This window comes from Mytilus edulis, chromosome 13 (genome assembly GCF_963676685.1).
Source record: "Mytilus edulis chromosome 13, xbMytEdul2.2, whole genome shotgun sequence".
NCBI lineage: Eukaryota > Metazoa > Mollusca > Bivalvia > Mytilida > Mytilidae > Mytilus > Mytilus edulis.
Window position 1 is genome coordinate 61,407,565 of NC_092356.1, and position 22,809 is coordinate 61,430,373.

General features: G+C 32.1%; 1 protein-coding gene across 1 annotated transcript in view; it reads left to right on the top strand.

Annotated features, from left to right (window-relative positions):
• The first annotated feature begins 1,641 nt into the window (after positions 1 to 1,641).
• LOC139500597 (uncharacterized) overlaps positions 1,642 to 22,809 on the top strand; it is a 35,828-nt gene continuing 14,660 nt past the window's right edge. The window contains exons 1-7 of the mRNA XM_071289351.1: positions 1,642 to 1,740; positions 4,009 to 4,104; positions 8,185 to 8,271; positions 12,343 to 12,438; positions 18,167 to 18,231; positions 20,513 to 20,570; positions 21,681 to 22,001. Coding sequence (XP_071145452.1) covers positions 1,677 to 1,740; positions 4,009 to 4,104; positions 8,185 to 8,271; positions 12,343 to 12,438; positions 18,167 to 18,231; positions 20,513 to 20,570; positions 21,681 to 22,001 — 787 coding nt within the window. The 5' untranslated portion in view covers positions 1,642 to 1,676. The remainder of the gene's footprint in view (positions 1,741 to 4,008; positions 4,105 to 8,184; positions 8,272 to 12,342; positions 12,439 to 18,166; positions 18,232 to 20,512; positions 20,571 to 21,680; positions 22,002 to 22,809) is intronic.

Genomic DNA, 22,809 nt, shown 5'->3' on the forward strand with positions numbered 1-22,809 from the left:
ATATTAGAATTGATATTTTAAACTAAAAGTGAATATTTTCCTATCAAAACATTATCATTTGGGGTTGAAAGACCTTCAATTGTTCTCTGAACAATTGGTTTTTCATTGCATAAATTTTTGTACTGATTAAGGTGTCAGACCACCAATTAAAAATTCCTATCTGTTCAACCAAATTTTGCAATTTTCACATCTTTCTAAATATTTTACCTTAAGTGAAACTTCATAGAAACCAGATATATCATGAATGGTATATGTATCAGCTTTCTACAGGCCAATTTTCACCATGTATACCTGTAAAGCCTTCTAACAAAATAACTGACCTTCGAACAGAGGTACTCCAAAAATAACCCCTAGTTTTCTGGAAATCTTAAATTAGTATACTAGGTAGAGCATTATTCCTCAATTTTTAATGCAAACTCATAGACAAGTAAATTTTGGCTCAAAATGGTCTAGATATATTTGTCTTTCACCAAAAGTTTCATTTCTGCAAATTTGTTGGTTAGTTTAAGTGAACAAGGACATCAAAAGCACTATTTTGTGTCAGAGTAGGGCTACTTTTACGTTCTAAATTGGAGGGAGTAATTGGTGGTCTGACACCTTAATCTGCACTCAAATAGATTTGTAAAAGCGATTCACATAATTTGTTAGCTATCTGTTGCTGTTTATAGGCACATATATATACAAAGTTCAATGATTGATACTGGTTAAGGCCGTGGTAAGCAATGATTGTCAAAAAGTTTTTTTTCTTGCGTATCATCGTAGAATTATGATTTACTGGAACTATTTTTCATTGTAAGCATTTTGATTTTTTTTCCAAACGTGCACCCCAAAACATTCTAGTATGTTGTTTACTACAGGTTTATTCGTATACCTTGCACCTTTTTTCCATTCTTTACGACACTTCGTTACTCTTTTTTTGAAGCCTTGCCAATATCAAAGTAGGTACATGAGTTAGATTATCAACAACTTGAATGAAGTCTAACATGTTTCTCTAAATTTGTTACTGTGTTTGAGTTATTTTATAATTTTTATTGGACATCGAACAAGATATTCATATGCAATCTGCTCAAAATATTGATGGTAGACTAAATACAATTAGAAAAATCTTCAGAATAAAATTATTAATTCATCTACTTTTAAGGCCGTACGAGCCATCTAGTATCAAATGGTAAACAGTTACAACTTACAAACACATTTCAGCTTAAGGCCACCTCTGAACATGATAAGTTCCCTGCTATATATTGGCTACTTAAACAACACGACTACCCCGTAAAATATCGTTTCATTTCGGCTGTGTAATAATAAATAACGTTTTTAATAGTCCTTCATATTGGATTGATGACTTGTTGTGCATGGAGTCTCTACTCTTCCACACAACCGTTTAAAAAACATATTCCAATTTAATCAAATGATCGATTGAACTGTCTGATTGAAAACATATATACGAGTATTTGCTGAATTCGGTGAAACTGTAAATTTGAAAAGATAAATAAAAGATTATGCAATATATACTTACCAGAACTGTAATGGGATTACCAAAGCTTTTGATTTTCTCTTGACGATTAGTGTAATAAAAATTATGTTGCGTTTTTGTTTTTGTTTTTGTTTTTGTTTATCTTATAACACACTTATATTATTATACACAGCTATCAAACAATTCAAGAAAATGTGACAAAATGAACAGAGAGTATGATAAACAGTTTGCTTACAGAAGTATACGCCAACCTTTCAAGAAAATTCGTAAGTGAATATTGTCTTAATATACGTAAATTCGATTCTCTCAACGGCAATATTTTATTTCAATACCTTTTTCTGAATATAACTTATATCCTTAAAAGTTGGTGTTTGTAAATCATTAAGATATTATGAAGAAAAAATGTTCAAAAGAATTCGAAGACGAAGATTTGGATCATATCAAGCAAATTGGACACACACAGTAAATAGTACGGAGCCCTGCTAGGGACATGCAAAGGAAAACATACAGATTGTGCGCACAACTTAAATATATTGTGCGCATAACTTAAATATATTGTGCGCACAAAATAATATAATGTGCGCACAAAATAATATAAATAATAAACCTCGCCCGTAATTATAAATTATATAATTCACTGACTGCTCCCGACTTGTGTAACTTCAAGCATATTTTAGTGGCGATCGATGTCTTTCAAAATTACTGCACTTTTCTTGTATCCCTGGTGCTTTCGACTGGAGAACCGTTGTACACAAGCATCGCACAAGTTGGCATTCCGACATGGGTGGGGAGCAAGAAGGTGAACTGTGCATGGTTTATTTTTATAAATAGTACCGCTTTAATCGACGCTAGGGGCCGTCTTGACCTTGTTGTAGGGTATTAACGATTCTTTCATTGTTGAATACCCTACATATTATGATTATTGCACAGCGGTATTCTACTGTTGCCTTTATTTAATAACATTTATTTAAGTGGTAAAATGTTAAATTTATGCTGAAACCTTTTTCTCTATGATGTTTATAAAATCTTATAACAGCTCATTGACGTGAGTGTGCAGTAAGAAACAGGACTTTTGGTTACTTTGCCTGCTATCAGAAGCAAGAAATGAATATATTCTTTTCAGTGAAAGGAGCAATAACTCATCAAAGATACGTTGCGTTTCGTCTACATGAGACTCATCAGTGGTGCTCGAATCAAACGATGAAAGGTCCAAATACAACACGAAGTTGATGAGCATTGCAAGCCAAATGTTCAAATATCAGAAAAGATGTGCCAAAACAGTTAAGACCATCTATACCTTGGGGTAGATAAACCTTAGTGCTTTGAGTAACAAGAAAGTATGTGCTAATGATGTGTTTGTTTCATTGAAAGCTTTCCCTGACAGGCAGAGACTTTTTTTATATTTCAAGCTATCAAACTGTTTTTCTCCTATCTAAGGAAAATAGGTTAAAAGTGAAAATAGTTGTTTATTAAAACTGATAAAATAATACATGACACAAGCCTATTGAATTTTGTTTTTGCTGTCGGTCGATAGTAGTTACTAAAACTATGTATTCCAAACACATATAAGCATTTTTTTCTTCTGCCCATTATTCATTAATAATCTAAAATTTCTAACAGTTCACGTAAAGGAACAATGCAAAAGAAAAACCTGGTGAACTATCGTCAGTCTCCGTTGTACCATCAGCTCAGTAGTCAGAACGTCGGTTTTGACATAATTTTTAACGAACCTGCAGTTCATCAATTTGAAAAATATTAAAACAACTATGGTTTCAACTATCTCAAGCCAAGTTGGCCGTAGATAGATATGGAAATCATTATTATGTCATTTCTGGTCATATAGCCGGTCGACTGTTTCGGTTCTAATACATTCTTGGCTTTCCAATATTCTGGGTTCTGCGTTCCTGATGAAGGTCAAGACCATAAGGCGCTTCGGACGAATGAAATTTATAAAGTGTTGATTAACAGGTTAAGACCAAAGTGTCAGTTGATCCTAAATATCTTAACCCTATCCCTATTAGAAGCAGATGTGTCTTCATGTCTCACTTGTAGCAACTATGTCCGGTCAAAAGTGAGCATATTAATATATAACACTGTTTGTCCCTATGAACATAATATTATCTGAAAAAGAGTGAAAACTTCTGATAACTGATGATACCAACGGGGATAGAATGTTCATCAGCAATTTCAACGGATCAGTAGTTGTAAATATTTATGGAAGGTACCGTAAATAAGTCATCCTTTAAATATGTGTAATTAGTTTTATGTGTAATTCAATATACATAACATTATATGTGGTTTATATGTCTAACTTTGAAGCATCATATCACTTGATACCAGTTCTACCTTTATGAAATATGTTCATAGTCTGAAACGTTTTTTGTTAAATTTTACCACAACAAAAGGTTATATACATTAATATCTTTATAAAAGTTCACGCCTTTGTGACTACTGGTAAACAATAATCAAAAATCTTAAATAAAACTGTTGTGGTATCTGTTTATTTTAGTATTTAAACAATTTCTATTTTTCAGATGTGGGCAATGTTCCAAAAAATAAATCCTTGCCTCCTGCATTGCCACCGAGAAGACGATTGCCAACACCACGTTTACCTGCAGAAGATATCAACGGTATTTATATGCGCAAACCACATATTTGAATCAATATTAATACACATACATACACGTAAGCTATCAACCAGCAACTCTATAAGTTGTCAGATCGTCATCAAATGACATTCTTATACATTACAAACCAAGTGTAAAATGGTGCGAATTTGTACTAGGCTGTTCTGAATTCTTACTCGAACGTTCAGAATTTGATTATTTTGTTTTAATAAATATTAGAATGTAGAGTCTGAACCACATTTGACTTGAGTCTGGACTATACTCGACCAAGTCTCAACCATAGCAAACTCAACAATAAACTGACAGCCAGAGAGATGTAATGGCTCATGACCAATATATATATAAATATATGTTGGATGCATTTTTTGCATAAAAAATCCTTTCATATGTAATATAATATATACTTCATCAGTAAACAGGAAGAAGAACATGTAAGTAATACAGATATTGAATTGCTTTCAACGATAACATCACATTGTTATATTTAAAAAAACACAAAGTAAGTACCGGAGATCATATTGAAAACACTATTTTGTTGACATTTATCTGAAGCCTTCTTATAATGCATTTGAACAAAGGCTGAAAGTAATTTACGATCAGCTGCTCATAAACGCAAGGAAGAATAGAGACTCGTTCTGATTGTTTTAGTAGTTTGCCTATTTGATTGATTGATTACAGTTAGATCATAGTAAAATGAACTAGTATAGTAAAAATGAATTATCAGAATAGATTTTAATTGATCATTATTGATTTACTCTACTATACTTATCCTCTTAATTCACATGAAATAAGCCGAGAAAATCAAATATAACGGTTACTCGAAGTTTAAAAGTGTTCATAACTGTTATCTGTTTCATGTAAAAAGAGCATTCCAAAAGACACATATTGTGTTCTTACCAGTCGTGATACATTTAAAAGTTTTGCTTCCAATACAATCGTCGAAACATAGTTGAAATTCGGTTTAATTTGTTTTACTTTCACGGTTATTCCTATAAGAATACATTTTGAATAAGCAAATGTTAAAACTTATTAAACATTTTTAATGTCCCTTTTTATCATATATATCCATGTGCTCTAATAATTTTCTTGCGCTCATTCCATGGCCTTTTAGTCACTTTACAGGTTACAGGGATGCATTTATTTGTAATTCAATTTCCATAGGGTACTAGTAGTGTTCCCAATTCATCTCATGAATAATAAAAGATCTAGAAAAAATGGGTTGCAGTACCCGTTACTATAAATCCATCGTTGCATTACAATCAATTAAAGTTCATTGTCATTCGGCATAAAGTTAACCTACAATGCAGTTGACAAAAGTGTCTTATTTCTGCACATATATGGAACGGGAATTTTTCAAGACTCCTAGGTGAATACATTATATATATTTTAACTGACTTTGTTAAATTTAAATTTAACTTTCTTCAATTGTTTTAACCTATATGGATAAGCTTTCAATTAAAACTTATACATATATAAGAAATCAAGATTTTCTTTTTTTTCTGAAATGTTTATTCAAAACTAAATGATTAATAACCAAGAAAGAATTTCCGTTCTTGCAGAATTGATACTGTGTTGCTGTTTCAATTCTGTTATCTGTATTTACTGCTACTTAGTTTTTGTTTACCAAAATTTTGTAATATTTATTCTCATTGGACTGTTAGTTGAATTACACTCATCTACATTAAATTTCATCCATGTAAACTTCTCTTAAATATTTGTATTTACATGGTTAACATTTAGTTCTCGTATATCATTTTGATTTTCAAGTGAACTCGCTGATCAACAGTTTCGATTATTTGAGAAACATTTTAATCACCCTTCCGTATATAAAAGTGTTAATTGTTATCATTTTTGATTTTCTGGTCTTTAGGGTACATTTTATATAACATATTAAAATTTTAGCTTGAAAAATTCAGGCAACGTTAGCTTACTGATGGCCAAATCTCACAAATCAAGGAACTAATTAAAAACCTAGGGAATCGACGAACTTTAAAAGAGCAAAACCGGGTGACAATTTAATCGTCTCTTGATATGCATGCACTACTCGCCACCCGGTTCCACATTTAGTCAAGCGCAATACGTTTGAGGTGAGAGTAAGTTACTGCTGAGAAATCGGAAGTGGACAATTTGAAATTGAAATCCTCGCGTTTTCCATTGTTTAGTTTGAAGTCGACCATATAGTCAATATTGGAGGAAAGCAAGATATATTATCCCTATTCTCAAGATAAATCGAAATTGTCTATTTGATTTGAATGGAACTATTGTGATGTGTGAATCCATATCATATACATTATACAAAATTTTAATATACATGGTTTTAATATTTGTTGTTTTCAAATAGTCCGTTTCTATGTATGCTAGTGTTTGTTATTGTTATAGTTCAGTGTTTCTGTTGTTTTCCTCTTATAGTTGATGTGTTTCCTTCTGTTTTAGTTTGTTACCCGGATTCGTTTTCTTTTAATAATTTTATTATTATTGCACAGCAGTATTCTACTGTTACCTTTGTTTAATAACATTTATTTAGGTTGTAAAAAGTTAAATTTATGCTGAAACCTTTTTCTCTATGATGTTTATAAAATCTTATAACAGCTCATTGACTTGAGTGTGCAGTAAGAAACAGGACTTTTGGTTACTCTGCTTGCTATCAGAATCAAGAAATGAATATATTCTTTTCAGTGAAAGGATCAAAAATTCATTAAAGATACGTTGCGTTTATTTTACATGAGACTCATCAGTGGTGCTCGAATCAAACGATGTAATGTCCAAATACAACACGAAGTTGATGAGCATTGCAAGCCAAATATACAAATATCAGAAAAGATGTGCAAAAAAAGTTAAGACCATCTATACCTGGGGGTAGATAAACCTTAGTACTTTGGGTAACAAGAAAGTATGTGCTAACGATGTGTTTGTTTCATTGAAAGCTTTCCCTGACTTTTCTATATTTCAAGCTATCAAACTGTTTTCTCCTATCTAAGGAAAATAGGTTAAAAGTGAAAATAGTTGTTTATTAAAGCTGATAAAATAGTACATGACACAGGCCTATTGAATTTTGTTTTTGCTGTCGGTCGATAGTAGTTACTAAAATTATGTATTCCAAACACATATAAGCATTTGTTTTCTTCTGCCCATTATTCCTTAATGATCTATAATTTCTAACAGTTCACGTAAAGGAAAATTGCAAAAAAAAACTCGCTGCTGGTGAACTATCGTCAGTCTCCGTGGTACCTCCAACTCAGTAGTCAGAACATCGGTTCTGACATAATTTTTAACGAACCTTCAGTTCATCAATATACAAAATATTAAAACACTATGGTTTCAACTATCTCAAGCGAAGTTGGCCGTAGATAGATATGGAAATCATTATTATGTCATTTCTGGTCATATAGCCGGTCGACTGTTTCGGTTCTAATACATTCCTGGCTTTCCAATATTCTGGGTTCTGCGTTCCTGATGAAGGTTAAGACCATAAGGCGCTTCGGACGAATGAAATTTATAAAGTGTTGATTAACAGGTTAAGAGCAAAGTATTAGTAAATCCTTAACATCTTAACCCTATCCCTATCAAAAGCAGATGTGTATTCATGTCTCACTTGTAGCAACTATGTCCGGTCAAAAGTGAGCATATTAATATCTAACACTGTTTGTCCCTATGAATATAATATTATCTGAAAAAGAGTGAAAACTTCTGATAACTGATGATACCAACGAGGATAGAATGTTCATTAGCAATTTCAACGACGGATCAGTAGTTGTAAATATTTATGGAAGGTACCGTAAAGAAATCATCCTTTAAATATGTGTAATTAGTTTTATGTGTAAATCAATTTACATAACATCATATGTGGTTTATATGTCTAACTTTGAAGCATCATATCACTTGATACCATTTCTACCTTTATGAAATTTGTTCATAGTCTGAAACGTTTTTTGTTAAATTTTACCACAACAAAAGGTTATATACATTAATATCTTTATAAAAGTTCACGCCTTTGTGACTTCTGGTAAACAATAATCAAAAATCTTAAGTAAAACTGTTGTGGTATCTGTTTATTTTAGTATTTAAACAATTTCTATTTTTTAGAAGTAAGCAATGTGCCAAAAAGTAAATCCTTGCCTCAACCATTGCCGACAAGAAGACGATTGCCACCACCAGCAGAAGATATCAACGGTATTTATATACGCAAAACACATATTTGAATCAATATTAATACACATACATATTCGTAAGCTATCAACCAGAAACTTTGTAAGTTGTCAGATCGTCATCAAATGACATTCTTATACATTACAAACCAAGTTTAAAACGGTACGAATTTGTACTAGGCTGTTCTGAATTCTTACTCGACCGTTCAGAATTTGATTATTTTGTTTTAATAAATATTAGAATGTAGAGTCTGAACAACATTTGACTTGATTCTGGACTATACTCGACCAAGTCTCAACCATAGCAAACTCAACAATAAACTGACAGCCAGAGAGATGTAATGGCTTATGACCAATGTATATATAAATATATGTTGGATGCTATTTTTTTCAAAAAATTTCCATTCATATGTAATATAATATATACTTCATCAGTAAACAGGAAGAAGAACATGTAAGTAATACAGATATTGAATTGCTTTCAACGATAACATCACATTGTTATATTTAAAAAAACACAAAGTAAGTACCGGAGATCATATTGAAAACACTATTTTGTTGACATTTATCTGAAGCCTTCTTATAATGCATTTGAACAAAGGCTGAAGGTAATTTACGATCAGCTGATTATAAACGCAAGGAAGAATAGAGACTCGTTCTGATTGTTTTAGTAGTTTGCCTATTTGATTGATTGATTACAGTTAGATCATAGTAAAATGAACTAGTATAGTTAAAATGAATTATCAGAATATATTTTAATTGATCATTATTGATTTACTCTACTAGACTTATCCGCTTAATTCACATGAAATAAGCCGACAAAATCAAATATAACGGTTACTCGAAGTTTAAAAGTGTTCATAACTGCTACCTTTTTCATGTATAAAGAGCATTCCAAAAGACACATATTGTGTTCTTACCAGTTGTGATACATTTAAAAGTTTTGCTTCCAATACAATCGTCGAAACATAATTGAAATTTGGTTTAATTTTTTTTTTTACTTTCACGGTTACTCCTATTAGAATACATTTTGAATAAGCAAATGATAAAAACTATTAAACATTTTAATGTCCCTTTTTATCATATATTTACATGTGCTCCAATAATTTTCTTGCACTTATTCCATGGCCTTTTAGTCAATTTACAGGTTACAGGGATGCATTTATTTGTAATTCAATTTCCACAGGGTACTAGTAGTGTTCCAAATTCATCTCTCATGAATAATAAACAATCTAGAAAAAATAGGTTGCAGTACCCGTTACTATAAATCCATCGTTGCATTACAACCAATTAAAGTACATTGTCATTCGGCATAAAGTTAACCTACAATGCAGCTTATTTCTGCACATATATGGAAAGGCATTTTTTCAAGACTCCTAGGTGAATACATTGTATATAGTTTAACTAACTTTGTTAAATTTGAATTTAACTTTCTGGAATTTTTTAACTTATATGGATAAGCTTTCAATTAAAACTTATACATATATTAGAAATTAAGATTTTTTTTTCTGAAATGTTTATTCAAAACTAAATGATTAATATGTAAGAAAGAATTTCCGTTCTTGCGGAATTTATACTGCGTTGCTGTTTCAATTTTGTTATCTGTATTAACTGCTACTTAGTTTTTGTTTACCAAAATTTTGTAATATTTATTCTCATTGGACTGTTAGCTGAATTTCACTCACCTACATTAACTTTCATCCATGTAAACTTCTCTTAAAGATTTGTATTTACATGGTTAACATTTAGTTCTCGTATATCATTTTGATTTTCAAGTGAACTCGCTGATCAACAGTTTCGATTATTTGAGAAACATTTAAATCACCCTTCCGTATTTAATTGTGTTAATTGTTATCATTTTTGATTTTCTGGTCTTTAGGGTACATTTTATATAACATATTAAAATTTTAGCTTGAAAAATTCAGGCAACGTTATCTTACTGATGGACAAATCTCAACAAATCAAAGAGCTAATTAAAAACCTAGGGAATCGACAAACTCTAAAGGAGCAAAACCGGGTGACAATGTAATCGTCTCTTGATATGCATGCATCACTCGCCACCCGGATCCATATTTAGTCAAGCGCCATACGATTGAGGTGAGGGTATGTTACTGCTGAGAAATCGGAAGTGGACAATTTGAAGTTGAAATCATCGCGTTTTACATTTGTTTAGTTTGAAGTCGACCATATGTGTCAATATTGGAGGAAAGCAAGATATATCATCCTTATTCTCAAGATAGATCGAAGTTGTCTATTTTATTTGAATGGAACTATTGTGATGTGTCAATCCATATCATATACGTTATACAAAATTTCAATATACATGGTTTTAATATTTGTTGTTTTCAAATAGTCCGTTTCTATGTATATTATCGTTTGTTATTGTTGTAGTTCAGTGTTTCTGTTGTTTTCCTCTTATAGTAAATGTGTTTTGCTATGTTTTAGTTTGTTACCCGGTTTTGTTTTCTTTTAATAGATTTATTATTATTGCACAACGGTATTCTACTGTTGTGTTTGTTTAATAACATTTATTTAGGTTGTAAAATGTTAAATTTATGCTGAAACCTTTTTCTCTATGATGTTTATAAAATCTTATAACAGCTCATTGACGTGAGTTTGCAGTAAGAAACAGGACTTTTGGTTACTTTGCTTGCTATCAGAATCAAGAAATGAATATATTCTTTTCAGTGAAAGGAGCAAAAACTCATCAAAGATACGTTGCGTTTCGTCTACATGAGACTCATCAGTGGTGCTCGAATCAAACGATGGAAGGTCCAAATACAACACGAAGTTGTTGAGCATTGCGAGCCAAATATTTAAATATCAAAAACGATGTGCTAAAACAGTTAGAACAACTATACCTTGGGGTAGATAAACCTTAGTGCTTTGAGTAACAAGAAAGTATGTGCTAATGATGTGTTTGTTTCATTGAAAGCTTTCTCTGACAGGCAGAGACTTTTTTATATTTCAAACTATCAAACTGTTTTTCTCCTATCTAAGGAAAATAGGTTAAAAGTGAAAATAGTTGTTTATTAAAACTGATAAAATAGTACATGACACAGGCCTATTGAATTTTGTTTTTGCTGTCGGTCGATAGTAGTTACTAAAATTATGTATTCCAAACACATAAAAGCATTTTTTTCTTCTGCCCATTATTCCTTAATAATCTATAATTTCTAACAGTTCACGTAAAGGAACATTGCAAAAGAAAAACCTGGTGAACTATCGTCAGTCTCCGTTGTACCATCAGCTCAGTAGTCAGAACGTCGGTTTTGACATAATTTTTAACGAACCTGCAGTTCATCAATTTGAAAAATATTAAAACAACTATGGTTTCAACTATCTCAAGCCAAGTTGGCCGTAGATAGATATGGAAATCATTATTATGTCATTTCTGGTCATATAGCCGGTCGACTGTTTCGGTTCTAATACATTCTTGGCTTTCCAATATTCTGGGTTCTGCGTTCCTGATGAAGGTCAAGACCATAAGGCGCTTCGGACGAATGAAATTTATAAAGTGTTGATTAACAGGTTAAGACCAAAGTATCAGTTGATCCTAAATATCTTAACCCTATCCCTATCAGAAACAGATGTGTCTTCGTGTCTCACTTGTAGCAACTATGTCCGGTAAAAAGTGAGCATATTACTATCTAACACTGTTTGTCCCTATGAACATAATATTATCTGAAAAGGAGTGAAAACCTCTGATAACTGATGATACCAACGGGGATAGAATGTTCATCAGCAATTTCAACGGATCAGTAGTTGTAAATATTTATGGAAGGTACCGTAAAGAAATCATCCTTTAAATATGTGTAATTAGTTTTATGTGTAAATCAATATACATAACATCATATGTGGTTTATATGTCTAACTTTGAAGCATCATATCACTTGATACCATTTCTACCTTTATGAAATTTGTTCATAGTCTGAAACGTTTTTTGTTAAATGTTACCACAACAAAAGATTATATACATTAATATCTTTATAAAAGTTCACGCCATTGTGACTTCTGGTAAACAATAAACAAAAAATTAAGTAAAACTGTTGTGGTATCTGTTTATTTTAGTATTTAAACAATTTCTATTTTTCAGATGTAGGCAATGTGCCAAAAAGTAAATCCTTGCCTCCTGCATTGCCACCAAGAAGACGATTGCCACCACCACGTTTTCCTGCAGAAGATATCAACGGTATTTATATGCGCAAAACACATATTTGAATCAATATTAATACACATACATACACGTAAGCTATCAACCAGAAACTCTGTAAGTTGTCAGATTGTCATCAAATGACATTCTTATACATTACAAACCAAGTTTAAAATGGTACGAATTTGTACTAGGCTGTTCTGAATTCTTACTCGAACGTTCAGAATTTGATTATTTTGTTTTAATAAATATTAGAATATAGAGTCTGAACAACATTTGACTTGAGTCTGGACTATACTCGACCAAGTCTCAACCATAGCAAACTCAACAATAAACTGACAACCAGAGAGATGTAATGGCTTATGACCAATGTATATATAAATATATGTTGGATGCTATTTTTTCAAAAAATTTCCATTCATATGTAATATAATATATACTTCATCAGTAAACAGGAAAAAGAACATGTAAGTAATACAGATATTGAATTGCTTTCAACGATAACATCACATTGTTATATTTAAAAAAACACAAAGTAAGTACCGGAGATCATATTGCAAACACTATTTTGTTGACATTTATCTGAAGCCTTTTTATAATGCATTTGAACAAAAGCTGAAGGTAATTTACGATCAGCTGATTATAAACGCTAGGAAGAATAGAGACTCGTTCTGATTGTTTTAGTAGTTTGCCTATTTGATTGATTGATTACAGTTAGATCATAGTAAAATGAACTAGTATAGTTAAAATGAATTATCAGAATAGATTTTAATTGATCATTATTGATTTACTCTACTAGACTTATCCGCTTAATTCACATGAAATAAGCCGACAAAATCAAATATAACGGTTACTCGAAGTTTAAAAGTGTTCATAACTGCTACCTTTTTCATGTATAAAGAGCATTCCAAAAGACACATATTGTGTTCTTACCAGTCGTGATACATTTAAAAGTTTTGCTTCCAATTCAATCGTCGAAACATAATTAAAATTTAGTTTAATTTTTGTTTTTTTTACTTTCACGGTTACTATAAGAATACATTTTGAATAAACAAATGATTTTTAATGGCCCTTTTTATCATATATTTTAATGTGCTCCAATAATTTTCTTGCACTCATTCAATGGCCATTTAGTCAATTTACAGGTTACAGGGATGCATTTATTTGTAATGCAATTTCCATAGGGTACCAGAAGTGTTCCAAATTTATCTCATGAATAATAAACAATCTAGAAAAAATTGGTTGCAGTACCCGTTACTATAAATCCATCGTTGCATTACAACCAATTTAAGTACATTGTCATTCGGCATAAACTTAACCTACAATGCAGTTGATAAAAGTGTCTAATTTCTGCACTTATATGGAAAGACAATTTTTCAAGACTCCTAGGTGAATACATTGTATATATTTTAACTGACTTTGTTAAATGTGAATTTAACTGTCTGGAATTTTTTAACCTATATGGATAAGCTTTCAATTAAAACTTATAGATATATTAGAAATTAAGATTTTTCCTTTTTTCCTGAAATGTTTATTAACAAATAACTGATTAATTACTAAGACAGAATTTCCGTTCTTGCAGAATTTATACTGCGTTGCTGTTTCTATTCTGTTATCTGTATTTACTGCTACTTAGTTTTTGTTTACCACAGTTTTGTAATATTTATTCTCATTGGACTGTTAGTTGAATTTCACTCACCTACATTAACTTTCATCCATGTAAACTTCTCTTAAAGATTTGCATTCACATGTTTAACATTTAGTTCTCGTATATCATTTTGATTTTCAAGTTGACTCGCCGATCAACAGTTTCGATTATTTGAGAACCATTTTAACCACCCTTCCGTATATAATGATGTTAATTGTTATCATTTTTGATTTTCTGGTCTTTAGGGTAAATTTAAATAACATATTAAAATTTTAGCTTGAAAAATTCAGGCAACGTTATCTTACTGATGGACAAATCTCACAAATCAAGGAACTTATTAAAAACCTAGGGTATCGACGAACTTTAAAAGAGCAAAACCGGATGACAATGTTATCGTCTCTTGATATGCATGCACCACCCGCCACCCGGATCCACATTTAGTCAAGCGCCATACGAATGAGGATGAGGGTATGTTACTGATGAGAAATCGGAAGTGGACAATTTTGAAGTTGAAATCATTGCGTTTTCCATTTTTTAGTTTGAAGTCGACCATATGTGTCAATATTGAGGTAAAGCAAGATATCATCACTAATCTGTTATACCACTTTCCCAGGTTAGGGGAGGGTTGGAATCCCGCTAACATGTTTAACCCCGCCACATTCTGTATGTATGTGTCTGTCCCAAGTCAGAAGCCTGTAATTCAGTGATTGTCGCTTGTTTATGTGTTACATTTTTGTTTTTCGTTATTTTTTTGTACATAAAGTAGGCCGTTAGTTTTCTCGTTTGAATTGTTTTACATTGTAATTTCGGGGCCTTTAATAGCTGACTATGCGGTATGGGCTTTGCTCATTGTTGAAGGCCGTACGGGGACATATAGTTGTTAATGTCTGTGTTGTTTTGGTCTCTTGTGGAGAGTTGTCTGGGAAATGGCAATCATACCACATCTTCTTTTTTTATACATATGTGTCAATATTGAGGGAAAGCAAGATATATCATCCCTAATCTCAAGATAAATCGAACTTGTCTATTTTATTTGAATCGAACTATTGTGATGTGTGAATCCATATCATATACATTATACAAAATTTCAATATACATGGTATTGATATTTGTTGTTATCAAATAGTCCGTTTCTATGTATGTTAGCGTTTGTTATTGTTATTGTTCAGTGTTTTTGTTATTCAGATGTTTTCCTCTATAGTTGATGTGTTTTCCTCTGTTTTGGTTTGTAACCCTTACACTAAGACAAATTTGTCCACGCTACATGAACACCAAGATAATTGCGGTTGCTGTAAACATACGTATGTTTTACAAAATGAATGAGATAAATGAAAACAAAAGACTTGCAAAAGATGCCTATCAAGAAGTTGATTCAAAATTAACAATACTGAATCACTCCAAAGATCTTTTAAAGTACATACAATCTAAGACTCTTTCATCTTGCAATAATATTGAAACATTTCACTTTTCTACACTTTAATAAGTATTCCCCATTCCAATCTAAAAGACAAATTGACAGAGTTGGTCCTGCTTTGTTTCATAAAAAGAATGGCCAACGTAAATACAAGTATCTTGTCTTAGGGAGGAATAAATCCTACTTTGTAAAAAAATCGCTCTGATTCAAACAAAAAAATCTCTGAAACTGACATTATCAAGATGCTTGATTTCTTGATTGACAACATATTTACTAGTATTACGTTTGGAAGACGTGTTTTTCAACAAACAATCGACAGTCCCTTGGTAACAAACTGTGCCCCTCTTCTTGTCGACTCTTGCCTTTATTCATATGAGGCTGAATTCATAAGAAACTTCTTAGGAGAAAGAAAAGAAGTTAACAGTATTCTTCAACTTTACTTTCCGCTATATAGATGATGTTCTCTCACTAAATAATTCAACATTTGGTGACTATGTTGAACACATGTATCCCATCTAACTTGTGATACAGGATACAACAGATACAGGTAAGTCTGACTCATATCTTGACTTACATATAAAAATAGGCAATGGGGGTCAGTTGAAAACAAAACTTTACGACAAGACAGACGATTTCAGCTACCCAAATGTGAACTTTTTATTTCTATGTTGCATCATTCCAGTAGCACCTGCATACGGAGTATGTATCTCCCTGGTGAAGTTGAAATCATCCCCCTTCGTCAGTTTTACAGACGCCATCACGAGTTGGTTGACCGTTATGGAATATTCCTTTCACAGATGATAGCGGATATGTTTCTAATGTCGTAACTACAATCCCGTCCCCTTTTTAGCTCACCTGGCCCAAAGGGCCAAGTGAGCTTTTCTCATCACTTGGCGTCCGTCGTCCGTCGTCCGTCGTCCGTCGTCCGTCGTCCGTCGTTAACTTTTAAAAAAATCTTCTCCTCTGAAACTACTGGGCCAATTTTTACCAAACTTGGCCACAATCATTATTAGGGTATCTAGTTTAAAAATTGTGTCTGGTGACCCGGCCAACCAACCAAGATGGCCGCCATGGCTAAAAATAGAACATAGGGGTAAAATGCAGTTTTTGGCTTATCACTCAAAAACCAAAGCATTCAGAGCAAATCTGACATCGGGTAAAATTGTTTATCAGGTCAAGATCTATCTGCCCTGAAATTTTGAGATGAATTGGACAACCCGTTGATAGGTTGCTGCCCCTGAATTGGTAATTTTAAGGAAATATTGCTGTTTTTGGTTATTATCTTGAATATTATTATAGATAGAGATAAACTGTAAACAGCAAAAATGTTCAGCAAAGTAAGATCTACAAACAAGTCAACAAGACCAAAATGGTCTGTTTATTTCTTTAGGAGTTATTGCCCTTTATAGTCAATTTTTAACCATTTTTCGTAAATCTTAGTTATCTTTTACAAAAATCTTCTCCTCTGAAACTACTGGGCCAAATTAAACCAAACTTAGCCTCAATCATCATTGGGGTATCTAGTTTAAAAATTGTGTCCCGTGACCTGGCTAACCAACCAAGATGGCCGCCATTGCTAAAAATAGAACATAGGGGTGAAATGTAGATTTTGGCTTAAAACTCTGAAACCGCAGCCTTTAGAGCAAATCTGACATGGGGTAAAATTGTTTATCAGGTCAACATCTATCTGCCCTGAAATTTTCAGATGAATCTGACAACCTGTTGTTGGGTTGCTGCCCCTGAATTGGTAATTTTAAGGAAATTTTGCTGTTTTTGGTTATTATCTTGAATATTATTATAGATAGAGATAAACTGTAAACATCAATAATGTTAAGCAAAGTAAGATTTACAAATAAGTCAACATGACGGAAATGGTCAATTGACCCCTAAGGAGTTATTGTCCTTTATAGTCAATTTTTAACAATTTTCATAAAATTTGTAAATTTTAACTAACATTTTCCACTGAAACTACTGAGCCAAGTTCATTATAGATAGAGATAATTGTAAGTAGCAAGAATGTTCAGTAAAGTAAGATGTACAAACACATCACCATCACCAAAACACAATTTTGTCATGAATCCATCTGCTTCCTTTGTTTAATATTCACATAGACCAAGGTGAGCGACACAGGCTCTTTAGAGCCTCTAGTTCCAAATGTGACCTATCGAATTAGACTTATTACCGGGTTTGTACTAACATGAACAACACGACGTGTTCCACATGTGGAGCAGGATCTGCTTACCTTTCCGGAGCACCTAAGATTACCCCCAGTTTTTGGTGGGGTTCCTGTTGCTCAGTCGTTAGTTTTTTCTGTGTTGTGTTTTGTGTACTATTGTTTGTCTTTTTTTCTTTTTAAGCCATGGCTTTTTCAGTTTATTTTCGACTTATGAGTTTGAATGTCCTTCTGGTATCTTATCAGAACTATAACATTTGTACAAGGCTTTTGTATTAAATACCGTCATGAATTTGTCTTTTAATTAGTCAATTAGAAAATTAAAAAAAAGAAATTACATTTGGAAGGTATAAAATATTTAATCAAACATATATCAGGCACTACAAACTGGTTGTCTGTTAATAACTAATTTTTACATATAAAAGCCAGAATAAACGATCACAAAAGCTTACAATATTCTGTGATACCAACATGAGGCTATGAAAATGCCAATACATGATTTTTATGTATATAAAATACATTTGTTATTTAGCGGAGCATACTTATGATGACGTGGATTCCCATTATCTTCACGTGTCTTTCAAGCACGATAATCAAGTAAGTATCGGATATCATTGTGAGAACATATTGTTGTTAAAATTTATCTAGATCCTTTTTATTATGCATTTGAGGAAAAACTGTAGGTAGTATGCAATCGGTTGAATCTAATCCTAAAGAAGAATTGTGATTCGTACAGTTTGTTCTATCAGTTTGAATGTTTGATTTATTATTTACTGTTATATTATACTACAATGTACTAGAATTGTGAAGTATCCGAATAAATCTTATTTAATAGACAAATTGATTGCTCTGCTTAACTTATCAGCTTGATAAAATGAAATAAGCCTGGAAAGTCCCTTTCCAATAGAGCTCCTTAATACAATTGAAATAAACTGTAGTTAATCATTTTTCAATTTAACGGCAATTTATATGACAAACAACACTTAATAAGCGAATAGTGAAAACCATTAAACATTTAGGTGTGCTCCAACATTTCTCCTGCACTCAATGGATTCCGTAACCATTCAGTCATTGTATAGGGTACAGGAATTCAATTATTCGGAATGTAATTTAAATAGGTTACCATTACAAACCAAAAAAGTGGGTACCAATTCCTGTTACTAGCAATGTGATGGTTGTGTTACAGCCATAAAAGTATATGGTAATGCGGCAAATGTTGACCTACAATGCAGTTGAAAAAAGTTTCTTTTTTCTGCACTTAATGAACTTGTTTGTATTCGACTTATGAGTTAGAATATCCCTTTAGTATCTTTTGCCTTTCTTTTTAAATAGGAGAGGCAGTTCATTAAGGTTTCTTAGTAAATACATTAAAAATCTTTTCGACACTTTGTTAAAAATGAATGTATTATTCCAACACTGTATTATCATATGAAGAGTTGCACACAGATTTTATTCGGAGGACTGTTTTGTGGTAAACGACTTGGAAAAGACGAAACAACTGTTTAAAAAACACTATATAGAAAACTAAGGAATGAGGAATACAAATCTCACTAAAAATTGGAGTTGTAACCTACAAAAATTAAGGAATGTATCTCCCTCATGTAAAGCTTTGATTCCTTGCCCGGCTTTGGCTATAATTTTGTCCTTTTTGGTTTATAGCTCTTCATCCTTCTTAATAAGCTTTGGATTTTCGAATATTTTGACCTCGAGCATCACTGAAGAGACATTGATTATCGAAATGTGCATCTGGTGCAAAAAAATGGTACCGTCGCATCAGGTGCAAAAAAATTGTACCGTTTATGTCATTGCAAGGAATTTAGTAATAAATGATATGATGACACCTTCAATATAGGAATCTATGTCAGCCTAAAACTGACTTATCACAATGACACCTATGCACATATCCTTAAAACTTTCATATAAATATTCAATTGTAATACATAAAGTTATGCCGACTAACAAATTGGACCTCGTTATTTTCGTAGTATAGATACATCAGTCATTTCAATGAACAACATAACCGAAATTCTAATATCTAATATTTGTATACCATAATTTTGATAAACAATTAAATCCTTAATTTAAAAACTCAAAAATGAGTTGCACGTGTTAAGTAAAATTCATTGTTGGGACCCTTTATAGCTTGCTGTTCGGTGTGAGCCAAGGCTCAGTGTTGAAGGCCGTTCTTTGACCTATAATGGTTTACTTCAACAAATAGTGCTTTGGATGGAGAGTTGTCTCATTGGCACTCATACCACATCTTTATAAATCTATGTAGCATGAATAAGACAAAATGTGAATATGTTGTAACTAATACACATAGAACAATGTTTTTGTCTGAATTTCTATCAAACCTTCACCTTCAACAGGTTTAACTTAGATGATGTAATATCATGCAACAATTAATTTAAAAAACAATGCTGCAAGTACAACATTCAATGTTTTGCCACATCAAGGAAAAAGACTGTGTGCGCACGCAGTTACGCATATTTTTGATAATTGTTAAATAAAAGAAAATTTGGTAATGATCGGGTTATATTATATTCGTACTAGAAACCATTGATGACTGTTAAGACAAATCGCTCGAATTCATAAATACAGATAAGATTAAAATTGATATACGAAGATTAAAGTTCATTTTGCAAATAACTAAACTCATAGCCAACTTTTCTGAGAAAAAGTCTCCATAGACGTCTATTTTATGATCGGCAAAATGTCGCAATATTAACCATATAGTGTTTTTCTATTAATATCTATTTTTTATTTAGTTTTGGATTTACAATTCTTATTGTTTTCCTCTGCAATAAATAAACGTATTAATTTTCTAGTGATTTTGATTGTGAATTTCCTGTCTAAAAAATTGTTGTCTCTTTCCTAGGAACCGGTGGAAGAGTATGAATATCAGGAGTGCATTGCTAAGGTCATCTACAAAAATGGTAAATCATCATTCATTCTGAATTTTTTATGATAAAGTAAAATAATTTTGTGGCAATTTGTGTGTTTACTAAATGCCATACGAAGGAGTTTTCTTAAGTAAATAATGATAGTTACCTAACTATGCATTATTCTCGTTCGCCCTATCTGCAAAATCATTTTGGAAAACTTTAATCTTACTTGAACTAATTCTTAACTACAAATAAAGAATTTCTTCTTTTTCTTCTCAGTCGTATTGCAAAGTACTTTACTGGTGACAAGGTGTGTTTAATATCTAAATAAAGGCCACTTATCAAGACATCAAATTGTGAAGACACTGTGTCCCTACGACTAATAGTTTCTGAGTAATAACCACGTACGACAATTCTACAGCTTTAAATTGGAAGACCCCAGTGGTAACTTTTCCGTAAACAAATGTGAAATTATTTTTCTGTATCTCTTTCGCTTTCAGACATATTGACATAAGTTGATAAGGGAAATGGTCATAGTTGACTTAAACTGTAACCGTTTGGCCTTATGTAAATTAAATGGTAATAAGTTCAAGAGTGCAGATTTATGTATCAACGACTTAATTTTTCTATATTGAACACTTTCAATATTTCGTCAACCGTCCATAAGAGTCATTGCACTCATAGAGGGTTTGTGGTATTGCGGAGAAAATAATTTTATAAAGTTGCGAATTCAGCAAGTTGTGTCGATTTTTATGTATTAGAATTTACTGTGACTCCCTTTTCTCTTGTTTTTTATTCATGTATTTTATCTGTTTTGATTCATGAGAGAACGGCTATTGATGACCTTATCATTCTAAGAATATTATTAAATAGGTTCCTTGTAACACAAAATCACAGGAATACAAGACCACAAATTATCTACATTTTTTTGACAACTGAAAAGAGTTAAGTTATTGAACAATTAAATAGATATACGAATTCGACAACAGCATTTTCTTTTATTAAAGTTTTACATTTGCAATTTTGTTTTGAACTTACAAATAGTTTAAAACCGCTCGAAATGTTGTGCAAGTACAAGATGATCTGATTGGTGTGTGCTTTTTTACTGCAAGGTGTGTGTGTTTATCTTTTTTATTTCTTGTCATATGTATTATATTAAAGAGTATAGCTACAGTTCCTTGTGGGATAAGACACCACTTACAGATGTACAGCGACGAAATTCCGAAAGGTTAATTCCCGAGGTACTTACTCGCTTGGATCACGAATCGGTAAAGACTTATCTTAATTGTTTAAAAGATGGCGAAGAAAAAAGCAATAGGATTCGTCTGGCAATTGTAGGACGAAAAAATACTGGAAAGACATGCCTTACAAAACGACTTTTAAGGGAATCAGTTGAACATGTGCAGAAAACAAATGGAATTGAAATACATACACTGAAGTGCAGAGGCAAAGTAGATGAAGGGGACTGGATCTTTCATGATGGTAAGTTTATAACTCAATCAAAAATATCCGCCGTATATCATCACAGTTCCCAGGTTTGATCTTTGAAAATCTGACACTCATTCTATTTAAAAAAAAAAAAGAAGACTCACCAGTGACGCTAGAATCACAAAATTTCAAATTCGAAAATTAAGAACGAAGTTGAAGAACATTGAGGACCAAAATTCCTGAATGTACCGCTGAAGTAATCTATTCTTGGAGATTCAATTAATCCTTGGTATTTCGAAAAATTATAAATCCATCAGTGTATTGATTCATTGTTCTCATTGCTTATTGTCAACTATTGATTTTATTCAACTCATATAACTTAAAACTTGTTAAAAGCTCAGCATTCATAGTCGGGTTTTACTAAAATGTAGCTAACATGTATTTATATAACAATAGTCATAGAACGAAACCCCTTATTTACGACTGTAATCGTTCAGGTATCAGAAGCGTGGACCCTTCAATCGACATTTCAATTATCGTTTCAAAATTCATTGTGCTTCAAATATTTGTGTTAGAAAGTAGAAAAACAAGATAACAGCTGGCTTGGAAATATGTGTATACATATAAACGTAAGAACTATGTTTCTAAAGCCTATAAGATTAACAGGTTATAAATGGAAAAGTAAAACAAATCGTCCCCTTCTAAGAAGTACTGAAACGCTTTACGATTTTTATAGAATAATCAGAGGACTTTTAAAGCTAGAACCCATCTATGTTTTGAGGTTATGCAGTTCCAGCAGCACCTGCATACGGGATATATATCTCCCAATTGATACGATATTCCCGTGCTTGCATTTCCTATC